At 40.7% G+C, this 16,850-nt stretch overlaps 1 protein-coding gene across 23 annotated transcripts in view; it reads left to right on the forward strand.

Annotated features, from left to right (window-relative positions):
- Window positions 1-16,850, forward strand: part of UNC79 (unc-79 subunit of NALCN channel complex) — a 280,616-nt gene that overhangs the window by 247,568 nt on the left and 16,198 nt on the right. For 22 of the 23 annotated variants that reach the window (XM_040478108.1, XM_040478112.1, XM_040478092.1 and 19 more), the window contains 5 exons: window positions 4,321-4,410; window positions 6,453-6,628; window positions 7,561-7,747; window positions 9,230-9,427; window positions 11,238-11,315. In XM_040478108.1, the coding sequence (XP_040334042.1) occupies window positions 4,321-4,410; window positions 6,453-6,628; window positions 7,561-7,747; window positions 9,230-9,427; window positions 11,238-11,315 (729 nt within the window). Of the gene's footprint in view, window positions 1-4,320; window positions 4,411-6,452; window positions 6,629-7,560; window positions 7,748-9,229; window positions 9,428-11,237; window positions 11,316-11,894; window positions 12,003-16,850 lie in introns of those variants that run through there. The other variant, XM_040478102.1, reaches the window with a different exon arrangement.

The following is a 16,850-nucleotide window of genomic DNA, read 5'->3' on the forward strand; positions in this document are numbered from 1 at the left end:
AAACAAAAAAATAAAACATTAAAAAAAGTTAATAAGATCCATTTATGGAACCTTTCCAGTGACCAATAAGCCATTCAAAATATACTTCTTACTCTCACTAGTAATCAGTGAAGTGTAAATTGATATAAAGTATTAAAATATTTTAAAATATAAAATTAAAATCAGCTAGCAACTCAATAGGTTTTTCTTAATGATTAAAGTTATTGATGATGTGAAACAAGCATTCTTATGAACTGCTGGTGGTAGTGAAAATTGGTGCAACTTTGCTGAAAAACAGTTTGACAATTTACTTCTGGTAATATATTTGAGAAAATAATTTAATACACACATAAAGAGTATATTTATTAAAGTATATTTATTAAAGCAGCATTTAAAATAGTAAAAATATGGAAGCAAAATTAAGATCTAACGTTAGCATATTGTTTTTTAAAAAATTGTTTAAATTTGGGTATGGCCGACACACAAGGATACATTAGTTCCTGGTGTACAAGGTAATGATTCCACAAGTTTTTATGTTATGCCATGCTCACCCCTAGGCTAGGTCACCATAGAACACTATTACAGTATCATTGACTATATCCCTTATGCTGTGCCTTTTATTTCTGTGACTTCTTCATTTCGTAACTGTAAAACTGTGTCTCCCACTCCTCTTCACTCATTTTGCCCACCCTCACCCCTCTGCTCTGGCTACCATCAGTTTGTTCTCTGTGTTTATAGGTCTGATTCTGCTTTTTATTTGTTTGTTTATACTTCCTTATTATTTTACAGTCCATGTATGAGTGAAATCGTTTGGTATTTGTCTTACTCAGTCTGCCTTATTTCACTTAGCATAATACCTCTAGGTCCATCCATGTCTCAAATGGCACAATCTCCTCCTTTTTATGGCTGCATAATATTCCATTCCATATCTTCCTTCTCCATTTATCTATGGGTGGACATTTACGTTTCCTTCATATGCTGGCTATTATAAATAACGCTGCAGTAAACATAGGGGCGCATGTCTTTTTGAATTAGTGCTTTTGTTTTCTTTGGGTAAATACCCAGTAGTAGACATTTTGGATCCTACAGTGTTTGTATTTTCAGTTTTTTGAGGAACCTCCATACTGTTTTCTACAGTGACCATACAGCTTACATTGCCACCAACACTATGCAAGGGTTCCTTTTTCCCCACATCTTCCCCAATGCTTGTTATTTCTTGCCTTTTTAATTTTACCATTCTGACAGGTGTGAGGTGATATCTCATTGTGATTTTGATTTGTATTTCCCTGACGATGAGTGATATTAAGCATCTTTTCATGTGTCTGCTGGCCATCTGGGTATCTTTTCTGGAAGCGTGTCTATTCATGTCTTCTGCCCATTGTTAAATCAGATTGTGGTTTTTTGGGGGGTTTTTTGGTGTTGACCAGCATTAGTGTATTGTTTAAATAAAGTAAGGTACAAACAGAAGACCATGGGGGAGGAGAAGGGAAAAAAAATGGTTAGAGAGGGAGGGAGCCAAAACATAAGAGACTCGTAAAAACTGAGAACAAACTGAGGGTTTATGGGGGGTGGGAGGGAGGGGTCAGTGGGTGATGGGTATTGAGGAGGCCACCTGTTGGGATGAGCACTGGGTGTTGTATGGAAACCAATTTGACAATAAATTTCGTAATAAAAAAAAAGGTAAGATACATCTATAAAAAAGACTATTATGTGGCTACAGCCTCAAGTTTTAAAAGAATAAATAACTGGAAAATGTTTATGATGGATTTAATTTAAAAGCAGATTACAAAAAAATGATCTCAGGCTTATAAAAATTATATGTATATGTGTATGTTATATGTGTTCAAAACACGTTGGAAGGAAATACCGGTGGTAGTGGTTTCACTGATGGAGGACAAGAATTAGGACTATGTGATTTTTGTTAATTTCTGTTTTTCCAAGTTTTCCACAGTGAGCATATGTTCCTTACAATCTAAGAAACATAACTTTAAAATCAGACATAAGTTTCAAGGAAGAATTGGATATGATTCACTTGCGTTCATGTTTTTGAGTTTAGAGTACTTTTTCAACACCTTATCATCAGTTTCCCATTGAAATAAATATAGGCCTTTGAAAACAAGTGGAGCTTGACTTTCTTTTTTTAAAACAACACATCAAGGCTATGCTTATGTTTTGCAAAGTAGAAAAAAAGGGGGGGGTTAGAAATTACATGCTTTGTTTTATAAGTGTAGAGGCTCCCTAAGATGATCCTGTATTTTAAGGCTTTTATTAGATGTAGATCCTGTCTCTAGAGCAAAAGTAACTGCATATTAGTAAACTCTTTGCTCTCATTCTTTGAAATTCAAAGTGAAAAGACAAATATTGAATAATGCTCCTAGTAATTATTTTCTTTGACATTTGCCTAGCTGAAATGATATAAAATATTGCCTATGAGAGAAACAAATCCCTTTCAAGAAATTAAAGAACAGAGTATATGCTCCTGTTTGCATGACATGTGAAAGGTCAGAGAAAATGGAATAAATCGGAGGGAAATCCTTTCTTGCACCAAAGGATTCATATTCCAAAAGCAAGAACACAATAACCTTTTATAATTCCTTCACTTGATTTAAATTAAAAGAAGAAAACCTTAGAACATATGAAATGCTTGGAAAACACTCTGACAGAACCGCCAATGACCTTATTTTACTGTCTGTTATCCTGTCAGAGGAACTGACAGGCGTAACATTGTAGAAGAGATGGGAGGTGATACAGTTCAGGGCTGTGCAGATTTACATGAATATGGGAAAATGAGAGCCACTGGGTGAGCTAGTTAAGTATACAATGTTCCAGATTTTCCAAAAGAAAGCTAAGAAAGGCCTTAGCATAGTATTCAGATGGCTTCAAAGACGGGCTGCTTTTCATCCACATTACACCCGGCCTGATGTGTGGGTTTTCTCATACAGCTTTGATGTAGCAGCCCGCCTGTTCGGTTTCCTTTTCTTTGCTTATAATCCTAAATTCACTGCACTGCCCTGGGCAGGTTTATGTCATTTAATAACCAGAGACACAAGTATGCTTTCTTTGCCTTTAAAATTTCCCAAACATGCTACCAGTGCGTGTGGGGAAGCTGATCATTTCATTTCATTTTTTTTCTTGCTTTATCCCTAGCAAGAACGCAGCAATCACGTTTATCTATTTAATAGTACGCCTGCTGTGTGTAAGGAGTTAGATTGTAAGTCACTTGAAAATAAGAATTTTTGACCCTTTCAGCAAATGTGATGTTTGTTTATATACTTTTCTTTTTTGATGGAAAAAGATTCGAGATTCTGGTGTTTGAATTAGGTGGCACGTATTTTATGTGTATCTAAGACTCCCCAGAGTGATAAGGGTTACTGTAGTTTTAGGGTGATTCATGTCATAAAGACTCTGATGCATAATGGCTCTACATAAGATAATTTTTGTACACAGACTGGTTTAAATTTTTTTTAATGTTAATTTATGAGAGAGAGAGAGAGAGAGAGAGAGAGAGAGAGGAGGGGCAGAAAGAGGGGGAGACACAGAATCCAAAGCAGGCTCCGTCCAGGCTCTGAGCTGTCACCACAGAGCCTGATGTGGGGCTCAAACCCACGAACTGTGAGATCATGACCTGAGCTGAAGTCAGACATTTAACTGACTGGGCCATCTTGGTGCCCCCAGACCAGTTTAAAAATAAGCAGACAGGAGTGGCTCAGTCAGTTGAGTGTCCTACTCTTGGTTTTGGCTCAGGTCATGATCTCAGTTTGTGAGTTTGAGCCCCATGTTGGGTGGCATGCTGATGGTGCAGAGCCTGCTTGGGATTCTCTCTCTCTCTGTCCCTCCCCTGCTTGTGCTCTCCTTCTTTCTCTCTCAAAATGAAAACAAAACAAAAACAGATGGGCCTTGAGGAGGGCACTTGTTGGGATGAGCACTGGGTGTCGTATGTAGCGATGAATCACGGGAATGAATCTACCCCTGAAACCAAGAGCACGTGGTATACACTGTATGTTAGCCAATTTGACAATAAATTATATTAAAAGCAAACAAAAACAAAAACAAGCAAACAAAAATCAGTTAGATCACCCAGTGGGAAAAAAGCATGTTAACCCAGTCTACCCTAGGCCGCCCGTTTCTTACCTCTTCACCATAAACCTTTTATCAATTTTTGTCCAAACTGCGGGCAGACAGTTACAGATGGTGGAGAGTAACGGAGTGAGTCAGAACTCCAGAATGTGAAACAACTCGTTAGTAAACAGCGTGAAGTCACAACAAGACAGTGACCGCAGTCAGGGCCAAAGTGAAGGCGGTGGCTCGGAGGGCCCACCCAGCGGTGTCCTTGTGTTTCAGTGTGGGACAGCCGCGATGGAGTGTGTGAGGCAGTACATCAACGAAGTGCTGGACTTCATGGCGGACATGCACACTCTCACCAAACTGAAGGTAAGAGGGCTTACCTACACTGCTCACTTCTCAGGTGAGCAAGACAGAAGCAGTTTTAGGGACTTACGCAGACCAGATGGGACTTATTGTTACCTGGGGTGGCAGCTGTGGTGCTCTCTAACAGTCCCTGTCTTGGGAGCCTGGAGAACTGAGTTCAGCCCGCGCAAGAGGGAAAAGAGAAAGGAAAGGCTGTTTGCATGGCAGGAATGGCTCTACTTTGGCCATTCATTCAGTTCTCCCGCTGCCCCCTGTTAAAGCGTCTCCATTCTACACATGTAGAAACTGAGGTCTGGGTTAGTGCTGTGATTTGTGCTCAAGGTGGCGCTACCGATAAGCAGTGGAGTCAGGGTTGGCCTAAGACTGTAGCGGCACCAGATCACTCTCTTTTCACTATGCCATGTGGTGTCATTTAACTACCTTTGAGCCTCAGTTCCCTCATTTGTGACACAAGCCTAATATCTAACTTTACTGACTGTTAGGAGGTTTGATGTGGCACAGTGCGTGCAAAGAGACTTTTGTAAACTGGAACACATTATGCAAACATAAGCCTTTCATGGTTATCTGCATCAAAGCTCTCTTCTTCAAGAAAATGATTAAAGACAAGGGATGGGACAAACTCTGATTTGCATGTGGACAAGATCCCAGCAAAGTTGTCGAGCTTATTGACTGAGTGCCTCACAGGGTGGGATGAATCACTGATGTAAGTCAACTTCCTTGCCGTGAGTTGACTAGGGAGCTAAAAGATTGATAGTCTTGAGAGATTTGGGGAAGGCCCTGGACAGAGGGCAGAAGGGAATCCAAACATGGTCCAAGGAACAGCCAGACGGCAACCTGGCACTAAATGATCCTTTTGGTTAAACAGGATCTAGTCATCCCAGAAGCTCATCAGCTACAAATGAGGTTCCTCCATCGCCCAACTCAGTTTCTAGACTCTGCTCCAATGATCCAGGTGCTTCTTGGGATAGGGATGGATTTGCAAATGCTAGATGGAAAGTAGAATCGGAATTTAAACTGGTGACTTCTCACAGTATCTGAACCCACTCATTCCTAAGTAAGCCCCCCTGGTACTTGACCACGTGCTGGTTACTGAGTCCCGAATCTGGTGGCCCACACTCAGATGGCTTTGGCATCAAGTGTCAAGAAGAGGAGATCTCATTACCTAAACACTTGAGCTAGCTTTATAACCACTTTCAAAATACAGAGAAAAACAGTAAGAAGGATCCATGATGATCAAAAGGTTGGGGACTAGAGATATAATCCAACCCTCCGATTTAGGAGACAGATTAGAAAGGCCAAGTGGCAAGTGGCCTAAACTGGGGCCGAAGCCTAGGTCTCAGTTTCCATTTCAGTGCTCTTTCAACTAAGCCACACCAAGAGAAGGAACTTTTCTACATTAATTCAACAGATATGTACCAAGCACCCATAATGTGCCTGGTGTTGTTCTAGGCATGTAGGGATGCAACAATGAGCAAAAGGACACAGTAGCCATGCTCATTTAATTTATAGTCTGGTAGTGAGGTGCCAATTTTAATGAAAATCTCATATAACATAGTGTAAAATCGTGACTTTCATAATTGCTCTGAAGAAGGGGTACACAGTGGTATAGGAGCTTCTAATAGGATGATATGGCCTAGCCAGGGAGGTCAGGGAAGACTTCCTGGAGGACGTGACACTTGAGCTAAAACGTGCACAATGAATAGCAGTCAATTAAGTGAAGAGAGGCAGGAACAGTGTTTCGGGCAGAGAGACCAGCACAAGCAAAGGCTGGTAATGGGAGGGAGCCAGTGTAGAGGGGATGAAGGGGTAGGATGCAGAGGTCTGCAGTCACTAGATCATTCCAGGCTTTTTAGGCCATGCTAAGGAATTTCCCCTCTCCCCCTTTATCCTAAGAAAAATGGGAAACCATTGAAGAAGTTTAAATGGGTTGTATACTTGGGAGTGGTGATAGAAGGTGAGGGAATGACAACCTGATCTTTTTAAAGAGCAACCAGGAGTTTTCCAGGTACTCTGCCAAAGCCATGAAATACCATTTGTTTTTGCAGAGCCACATGAAGACATGTTCCCAGCCTCTGCATGAAGATACTTTTGGTGGACACCTCAAAGTTGGGCTGGCTCAGATTACAGCCATGGAAATCTCACGGGGCAACCACAGAGATAACAAGGCTGTGATTCGCTACCTGCCTTGGCTCTATCATCCCCCTTCTGCAATGCAACAAGGGTAAGGCCCTTATTATTTTAGCAGTGGGGGTCAGTGAGTCAGGGAACCACCCCGGGTTTTCTGGGACTCAGAGCAAATGAATGCCTTGAAGATTTATGGGAGTGCAGTGTGATGGTGGGGAAGGTAGGAGGTGAGCCGCATCTCCATACCTGCTGACCTAGCAGCATTTTTGAACACGAGCACTTCCATGCTATGCTGACAGTAACAGGAACTTGCCCTCCTACGAAAACCTCAGCCATATCCTGATGGATGACGAAAACCTGGAGCTTCGAAGTGCGATTTTAACTCTTAATTTCAACTAGTTAAATAAATCAATAGGTATTTATTGAGCACTTACATAGCTTCTGCCTTCAAGGAGCATGTTAGATTGTGGCTTGAACAAAATCCATAGCAAAGATGAAATAGAGCGCAAGGAGGCGGAGAAAGGAGAGGGGCCCATGGGCTGGTTTCTGTGAGCACTCCATTTTGCACGGTCGGCTCCCTGGCTGGAGGAAAGGCTTGGAGCTGGGGCGAGGCGGGCAGGAGGGCAGGAGAGCAGCAGGAGACAATGACTGCAGGGCAGGAAAATGGGTGGCGTGTGTTACATCTCCGCCTCTATTCCTTCCCCTCTAGTGGGGATGTGAGACCTTCTAAGAAGAAAGGAAAGAGTTTAGAAAAAGCAGCTAGTCAGAAGGGCAGCAAGGTCGGTGGAAGAATGATTTTTAATCCCGTGTTGTCACCAGAAGCGGCTCGTTGCTCAAGCAGCTAGGGTCCGGGATTAGAGAGGGCGAGCAGAAAAACAGGTACATTTTGTTGGCACTGTCACCTGGGTGTTTTATTGTAGGTAATCACCTATAAAACCACACTTTTAATGCCATCAATAAGCCGTTGGTGAGCGCCCAACAAAACGGAAACCATAAAGATCGCCGTTAACGCTTCCTTCTACTTGATAGGCCGAAAGAATTCATCGAGTGCATCTCCCGCATCCGTCTGCTGTCCTGGCTGCTCCTGGGCTCCCTCACTCATAACGCGGTGTGTCCAAATGCCTCCTCTCCGTGCCTGCCCATACCTCTGGATGCCGGCTCTCATATTGCAGACCATCTCATTGTCATCCTGATTGGATTTCCAGAGCAATCAAAGGTAAGCGATTTCTGCAACCTTAAGACCATAGGCATCGAAATTGCTAATGGAAACCGTCATCGGCCTATTATGTTTCTTCTGAGAAGAAAATGCATCTTATCACTTGCCCTCCTGTGGATGTTAGGAAAGCGACTTTGTGCTAATGCCTTATTTAAAGTTGTTTAAATTCCCGCACTATCTTTTCTTCCCCCTTAAATTGTCTTTGTTTACTTTTATAAAGATAAATTATGGAGGCAGGCAAGAGTTAGCTTCCTAGGCATTTCTGTCTCAAAATAATGAAGAGAAATAAAAGGCTAGAAATATAATAAAAATCCCATGATCAGTTTTTGGAACCGAATATGAATTGGAGGAAAATTTATGCTCTGATTTTTCATGCACTATCTTTTCAACTCACATCTCTAGAGATAGATCTATAAAGATACAAAATGAAAATAAGAAGGCCAGTTGGGAACTCACTAAAGCACACGCTGGAATCACCGACACAGAGGAACTTAGTAAATTGTAGAGACAGATGATGTGCTTAAGGGAATAAAGTAAACCCAAGGCAGGCATCAGTCATAAGCCAGTGTAAGCAAACCAGACACACTGGTACTAATCAGCTAAGAGAAGCCAAGGGCCCTTCACAAGCTTAGGCAAGTTCCGGGAAGTCAGGGTGGGTTTGGGAGCAGCTGGGATGTGGGCCAGGGAAAGCTGACTCTGTGATAAAGTAGAGCACCATCCAAACAGCCTGAATGATATTTGCAAAAGGGGCCAGGCAGTCAGCTCCTAGTATTTGAAGCCAGAGCTGTGTTTGATTCCTAACGATGGTACTTGGTCATTTGTACAAGGTACCTTGTCAAGGTACCTTGACCTTGTGACCTCTCTGAGCTCCAGCTCTTCATCTGTAAAAGAGACGAGGGGATGGTTTGAGAATTATGGAGTGGTCTTTGGAAAGTCTTTAGCACGGTGTCTGGGACATTGTAGGTGCATGCTCAGTCCGTGCTCACCACTAGTGCTTGCTGCTGCCATTTCTACTACTGGTAATAGTATAATTAGTAACACATTGCTGGGCAATGTGTTCAGACATGCCACCTGATTCCTCCTAACGCCAGCTCTTTGAGGAGGGTACTATCATCCCCATGTTACAGGCGAGGAAACACCTCAAGATGGTAGAGTGATTATTCTCCCTGATCTAGTTTAGGCATGAGAACGTCATTGTCATTAACAGGCAAGGCGGTGGGTAGCATTCTGCAAGCTAAGGTGCCTTCTCTTTGGAAAGATGCTTTGTTCTCTCAGCACACTCCCACTGACAGAGCGAAAAGCAGATTGTCTTAAGGTGGTGAATCACGAATCTGTAACTCATAGAGAACTCCTTCAGCCTCCGATCTCTGGAAGTAGATGTGCTTTGGCCGTGCTCCTCAGAAGGCCGAGACCGTGTGGGATGGGCCCTGTGGAGCACTGTAGCCCACTGAAATGTAACGGCTCCTGTCTCCTCCTTTTCAGACCTCCGTGCTGCATATGTGTTCTCTCTTCCACGCATTTATCTTTGCTCAGCTCTGGACCGTATATTGCGAACAAAGTGCCGTAGCTACAAATGTCCAAAGTCAGAATGAATTCAGCTTCACGGCGATCCTGACCGCACTGGAGTTTTGGAGCAGGGTGACACCCAGCATCCTTCAGCTGATGGCTCACAACAAAGTGGTGAGTCCACGAATAAATTTCCCATCGTGGATAAAAGGTGTAACCTACACCCAGCCCTCACATTGTCTGTTCTTTAAGGGTCTCAATTGTAATATTATATCAGTGGGTTTTTACATTATAAGCTGGATGTTCTGCTTGTATAATAAGTTTGATGAGAAACAAAGCAAGCAAATAAATTTAGTAGAAACTTTTGTTTGCTCTGCTTAGTGCCAAAAATTTATTTTATATGAAATCTACCTTTAAGGGTTGTTTTGTGCTATAAAGTCAAAAGGAGATTCATATTATTTTTGGATTCCAAGGCAATTTGGAAAAACCCTAGCCAGTTGGGTCATCCTCTGGTGGTATTTAAGAGCAGACCAACCACACATGTTCATTCTACCCAGGGCTCAAACCCTGAAAAGGGCCTCACCCTTCTGAGTTGCCCTAGGAGGACCTGAGCTCCCCCAGTCTTCAAATCCAGTTCAGTTTTAGCTCAGATGGCTCACCAAGAGAGGGGCTGCTCTAACCCTCACTGAAAAATATCTGAGGTATTGTTAGCATGAGCCCACTTCATCGAACAAGCTTGGATTAGTCCTGTGAAGTCAGGCTCAGAGGGTGTATGGAAGGAATTTACAAGGAAGTCCTTTGCTACTTTGAAGGAGGATCCTCAGTGGAGAAAGCAACAGTTAGTATCTTGGTTATGGGGGGCTTTATCAGGCTAACTCTCCTCTGTGAGGGGCAGGGGATCTGGAAGAACATCATAACGATGATCCCAGTGTGCCCAGAAACCCAACAATGCACCGTCCACAAAAGGCATAACGGAAATGACTTTTGATTGATTGATACTACTCTAAGAAACAGTTTCTTTCAGCTCTAATTGGAAAGGGGATTATATATTTCCTTTAGTGAAGCACTTTCTTTTCTTTAGAGAAGCAGATGTTATGAGGCAATTCTGTATGGAGAGAGGTATTTTAGTTCAATTTAGAGGAAATTTATGTGGCAATTTTAGGGTGCACAAACAGTTCTGAGAAACATTTATTGGATCATAGAGTCTGAGACTGAAGAAGAACTTGGAGATCAAGCATTCTGTTACTTTACAGGCAATGAAACTGGGACCTTAAATAGAGATTCGGTTTCCTTCTGTTGATACTAGTTTTTTGACACCATTTATATCTCTGCTCCAAATCTCTTTGACATATAAATGTTAGAAATGAATGTTACAAATGAGTTTTGTACAAATAATGCTACTAACAGATTTGAGTTAACTTTTTTCTGAAAAATGTGTTAAACTATGTATGCTAGTCTGGTAAAATTCCCTTGTAGTGTTTAAAATCCAGCCTTAGGAATTTCTGATCAGGGACTTTTGAACTGTCATCAGCGTGGCTACCTTGTTCCCTAGAGAACAAAGCCACAAAGACAGGTGTGTAATAAATTAAACAGCTGCTCCAGGTGAAGAAACTGTGGAAAAAGGGTCAAGATGAAGAAAAGGACATAAGCCCAAGTTCTGTAGTTGGAAGGAGGGAAGCAGAAGGCATTTATCCTCTGGTATGAATCACAATTCAGTGCAGATTAGCAAGATCAATACCCCGTTGCATTGGCAGCCCCGAGTTAGATAAGGAAGGCATGCCAAATGAAAAACCTCTGGAGCTTTTTAAAGTCACTTTCTAGTTGAAGTTTTAGAGGTGAATAAGCACTACTGCTTGTGGTCCCCTCTGGTCATTGTGCCAAAAGCCTCGTGGGCACATGGCATGGATCCTCTGTGGCTGCAGACTAGCTTTCGAGATTTCTGCACTACTGGGAGTGGAACTGATTTTCATGTTTGTTGTTTCAGATGGTGGAAATGGTGTGCCTCCACGTGATTAGTTTAATGGAGGCATTGCAAGAGTGCAATTCAACAATTTTTGTCAAGGTAGGAAAATCTTATGATTTTTATGAGACTGATTCTTGCTGCTGAAAACAAATGTGGATTTACTTTGAATGTGACTTTGAAGAGGAAAAGAAACTGATTTAGTTTTGACAGAGTTGGGGGCTGGAGGACTCAGGCTCATGGGACAACCCTTCACCAAATGGTTATCATGTTATTTTTGCTCTTGTTCTACCACTGGAACCAAGTCTACCTGGGTTAAATATGTTGGCCCAATATTGCCTGTGAACACAAGTCATTAAAATATTACTGGGGAATGTCGATCTGAAAATGACCTTATGGTCATAGAAATTGGTTGGTGATGCCCCACCTTACAAGATAGCCAGAAAACCAAGGCAAATGGTCTTTAATTGTTTGACTTGGTAGCTATCACTTTTCTCTCAGATAAATTAAGTTCCTTTCTGATATTACTATTTTAAATCACTGTTTAGTCTATGGGTGTAATTTAAGTATTTGTTATCTGTCCAAGGACCTCAGAAGCATACTAGTGTGATAAAAAATGAGAGTAAAGGAGAACTGGGTTTCTCACTCCCTGCTTTTTATTTGTCCTTCCTCTACCTGCAGCACTCCCTGTTTACCTGTCATGTCTGGATTCCAGTGTCTCAGCCATCGCCCCCACCCCCACCACACAAAGTGGGTCAGTTTGGGACCTTATAACTTGCAATTTCACTCCTTGGTTGTCTCTATTCTTCAATTATGGTCACTTGTCAAGTTAACTCACACAGTGCTGGAGAAAAGCAACCCATTTTCAGGGAAAACTTGACTGTTGTCTGAACACTGCAAGGTAGCTGGTTCAAATGGGGTAGAGAGAGCTTCCCTAGTTTGGTAGTCAACAGCAAAAGTCAACACCATGAGAGAAACGATCTGACTGACACTCAGATGATCATACCTGATTTTCTTTTTTACAGCTTCATTGAAGTATAATTTATATATAGTAAACTCTACATATTTAAAATGCACAATTTGGTAAGTCTTCACATAGATGATATCCATGAAAACACCACCATAATCAAGTTAATGAACATGTCCCTCACACTCCTAAAGGTTTCCCGTATTCTTTCTAGTTGCTCTTTTCCACCACTCCTCAATCCTACATCCCTGTCCCCAGGCAGCTACTGGTCTGTTTTCTTTCTTTTTTTTTTTTTTATCTTTATTTATTTTTGAGAGGGAGAGACAGTGTGTGAGCAGGGGAAGAGCAGAGAGAGAGGGAGACACAGAATCTGAAGCAGGCTCCAGGCTCTGAGCTGTCAGCACAGAGCCTGATGTGGGGCTCAAACTCACCAACTGTGAGATCATGACCTGAGCCGAAGTTGGACACCCAACCGACTGAGCCACCCAGGCACCCCAACTACTGGTCTGTTTTCCCTCACCATAGGCTACTTATCATTTTCTAGAATTTTATATAAATGGATTTATACAATACTTAGACTTTTTTCCTGCCTTCTCTCATTCAGAGTAACATTGAGATGAATCCATTTTGTTGCATGTATCAGTAGATCATTTCTTTTTCTTTCTGAGTAGTATTCCATTGTATGGATATATCACCTTTTTAAAATACTTTTTTAAGTTTACTTATTTATTTTGAGAGAGACGGGGAGAGTGTGAGCAAGGGAGGGTCAGAGAGAGAGAGGGAGAGAGTCCCAAGCAGGCTCTGCAGGGACTCGAACTCATGAAACTGTGAGATCATGACCTGAGCCAAAATCAAGAGTCAGACGCTTAACTGACTGAGCCACCCAGGCGCCCCATCGATATATTACCTTTTGTTTTTCCATTCATCAGTTCATGGACATCTGGGCTGTTTTCAGTTTGGGGCTATTACAAATAAAGCTGCTATGAATATTCATGTACAAGTCTTTGTGTAAAGATATGCTGTCATGTACATTGAATAAATACCTAGGAGCAGAATGGCTAAGCCATATGATATGTGTATAATTTTTCAAGAAATTGACAAACTGGTTTCCAAGTGATTGTGCCCTGTTACATTCACACCAGCAGTGTATGAGCATTTCAGTTCCTGCACATCTTTGTCAATACTTAGTATAGTCCATCTTTCACTTTAGACACCCTAAGAATTGTGTATTAAATTGTCTATTAAAACCATCTCATCATGGTTTTAAATTGCATTTCCCTATTGACAGATGATGTTAAACAGCTTTTCACGTGCTTATCTGCCATCCATATGTCTGCTTGGTGAAGTATCTGTTAAAATTATTTGTGCATTTAATATTGGGTTGGATTTTTTGTTGTTGTTATAACTGAGTTTTAAGGCAAAGTCCTTTATCTGATAGGTGATTTGCAAAGATTTTCCCTGCAGTTGTCTTTTCATTATCTTAAGAGTGTCCTGTGAAGAGCAGAAGGTCTTAATTTTGAAGAACTAACATTTATCAAACTTTTCTTTTATGGATCATGCCTTAATGTATTTTTACAAACCTTTGCCTAACCCAAGGAGAACTGAGATGTTAAACAATATTGAGTCTTCCAATTCACGAACACAGTATATCTTTCTATGTTTTTAGTTTTTAAAAATTTTTTTAACATTTATTCATTTTTGAGAGACAGAGAGAGACAGAGCATGAGTGGGGAAGAGGCAGAGGGAGGGAGACACAGAATCCGAAGCAGGCTCCAGGCTCCAAGCTGTCAGCACAGAGCCCGACGCGGGGCTCGAACCCACAAACTGTGAGATCATGACCTGAGCCAAGGTCGGATGCTCAACCGACTGAGCCACCCAGGCGCCCCTATCTTGCTATTTTTAAAAAAAATATTTTTTCCAGCAATATTTTGTAGTTTTCCATACACAAGATTAGCATATTTTGTCAAATTTATCGCTACATTATCATAATCCTAGGGTATTATAAATGCTTTGGGTTTTTATATTTAAATTTCTGATTGTTCATTGCTAGTATTTAGAAATATAACTGATTTTGTATTGACCTTATAACCTATAAACTGTTAAACTTATTTATTAGTGCTAGTAGCTTTTTTGTGGATCTCATCAGCTTTTCTGTACAATTATGTCATGTGCAAATAAAGGCAGTTTTATTTCTTCCTTTCCAGTCTTTCTACCTTCTATTTCTTTGCCTTGTCACATTGCTCTGGCTAGATCCTCTAGTACAAGTCGAATAGAAGTTATGAGAGTGAAAAACCTTGCTTTCCTAGTAGGAAAGCATCTGTATTTCCTCATTAAATATAAATGTTAGCTGTCAGTTTTTCATAGATACCTTTTGTCAAGTTGAGTAAGGTTCTCTTCTATTCCTGGTTTGCTAAGGAATTTTGTCAGAAATAAATGCAGGACTTTCCATTACTTCTTCTACATTTATTGAGACGGTCATTTGAGTATTCTTTTTTATGGATTGATTTTTGAATGTTAAACAAATCTTGTATTTCTGGGACAAGCCATATGTGGTTGTGATGTGTATTATCCTTTTTCTATCTTGCTGAATTCTATTTGCCAACATTTTAAAATAATTTTTGCATTGATGTTCATGAGGGATGTTGGATTGTAATTTTCTTTTCTTGTAATAACTATTTTTGGTTTTGGTATCAGGGTAATGATGGCCTCATATAATGATTTGGGTAGTATTCTTTCCTCTTCTGTTTTTTTTTTTTTTTTTTTCTTTAATAATTTATTGTCAAGCTAGCTAACATACAGTGTAGTCTTGGCTTCAGGAGTAGATTCCCGTAATTCGTTACTAACATACAACACCCGGTACTTATCCCAATAAGTGCCTTCCTCAATGCCCATCACCCATTTTCCCACGCCCCTACCCTGCAACCTCCACCACCGCCATTAACCCTAAGTTTGTTCTCTGTATTTAAGAGTCTCTTCTGGTTTGCCTCCCTCTCTATTTGTAGCTTACTTTTCCTTTTCTTCCCCGATGGTCTTCTGTTAAGTTTCTCAAATTCCACATGTGAAGGAAAACATGTGATATCCGTCTTTCTCTGACTGACTTACTTAACTTAGCATAATACCCTCAACTTCCATCCACATTGTTGCAAATGTCAAGCTTTCATTCTTTTTCATCACCGAGTAGTATTCCATTGTGTATATATACCACACCTTCTTTATCCATTCATCAGTTGATGGACATTTGGGCTCTTTCCATACTTTGGCTATTGTTGATAGCACTGCTATAAACATTAGGGCACATGTCCCCTACGAATCAGCACTCCTATATCTTTGGATAAATTCCTAGTAGTGCTATTGCTGGGTCATAGGGTAATTCTATTTTTAATTTTTTGAGGAACCTCTACACTGTTTTCCAGAATGGCTGCACCAGTTTGCACTCCCACCAACAGTGCAAAAGAGTTATTACCCTTTCTCCATAGCCTCGCCAACATCTGTTGTTTCCTAGGTTGTTAATTTTAGCCACTCTGACAGGTGTGAGGTGGTATCTTATTGTGGTTTTGATTTGTATTTCCCTGATGATGAGTAGTGTTGAGCATCTTTTCGTGTGTCTGTTTGCCGTCTGGATGTCTTCTTTGGAAAAGTGTCTATTCATGTCTTCTACCCATTTCTTCACTGGATTATTTGTTTTTTTAGGTGTTGAGTTTGGTGAATTTTTTATAGATTTTTGATACTAATCCTTTATCCAATGTGTCATTTGCACATATCTTCCCCCATTCTGTCAGTTGCCTTTTAGTTTTGTTGACTGTTTCCTTTGCTGTGCAGAGCTTTTTATCTTGATGAGGTCCCAATAGTTCAATTTTGCTTTTATTTCCCTTGCCTTTGGAGACATGTCAAATAAGAAGTTGCTATGGCTGAGGTCAAAGAGGTTGTTGCCTGTTTTCTCTTCTAGGATTTTGATGGTTTCCTGTCTCACATTTAGGTATTTCATCCATTTTGAATTTATTTTTGCGTATGGTGTAAGAAAGTGGTCCAGTTTCATTCTTCTGCATGTTGCTGTCCAGTTCTCCCAACACTGTTTGCTAAAGAGACTGTCTTTTTTCCATTGGTTACTGTTTCCTGCTTTGTCAAAGATTAGTTGGCCATACGTTTGTGGGTCCATTTCTGGGTTCTCTATTCTATTGCATTCGTCTATGTGTCTGTTTTTGTGCCAATATCATACTGTCTTGATGATTACAACATTGTAATACAGGCTAAAGTCTGGGATTGTGATGCCTCCAGTTTTGGTTTACTTTTTGAACATTACTTTGGCTTTTCAGGGTCCTTTGTGGTTCCATAAAAATTTTAGGATTGTTTGTTCTAGCTCTGTAAAGAATGCTGGTGAAATTTTGATTGGGATTGCATTGGATATGTACATTGCTTTGGGTAATTTGTTTTTCCAATCCATGAGCATGAAATATTTTTCCATTTCTTTGTGTCTTCTTTAATTGCTTTCATAAGCGCTCTGTGATTTTCAACATACAGATCTTTTACCTCTTTGTTTAGGTTTATTCCTAGGTATTTTATGGTTCTTGATGCAATTGTAAATGAGACTAGTTCCTTGGTATCTCTTTCTGTTCCTTCATTATGGGTGTATATCACGCAACCAATTTCTGTACATCGATTTTATATCCTGT

This window comes from Herpailurus yagouaroundi, unplaced genomic scaffold (assembly GCF_014898765.1).
Source record: "Herpailurus yagouaroundi ecotype Mexico unplaced genomic scaffold, PumYag 141, whole genome shotgun sequence".
Classification (NCBI taxonomy): Eukaryota; Metazoa; Chordata; class Mammalia; order Carnivora; family Felidae; genus Herpailurus; species Herpailurus yagouaroundi.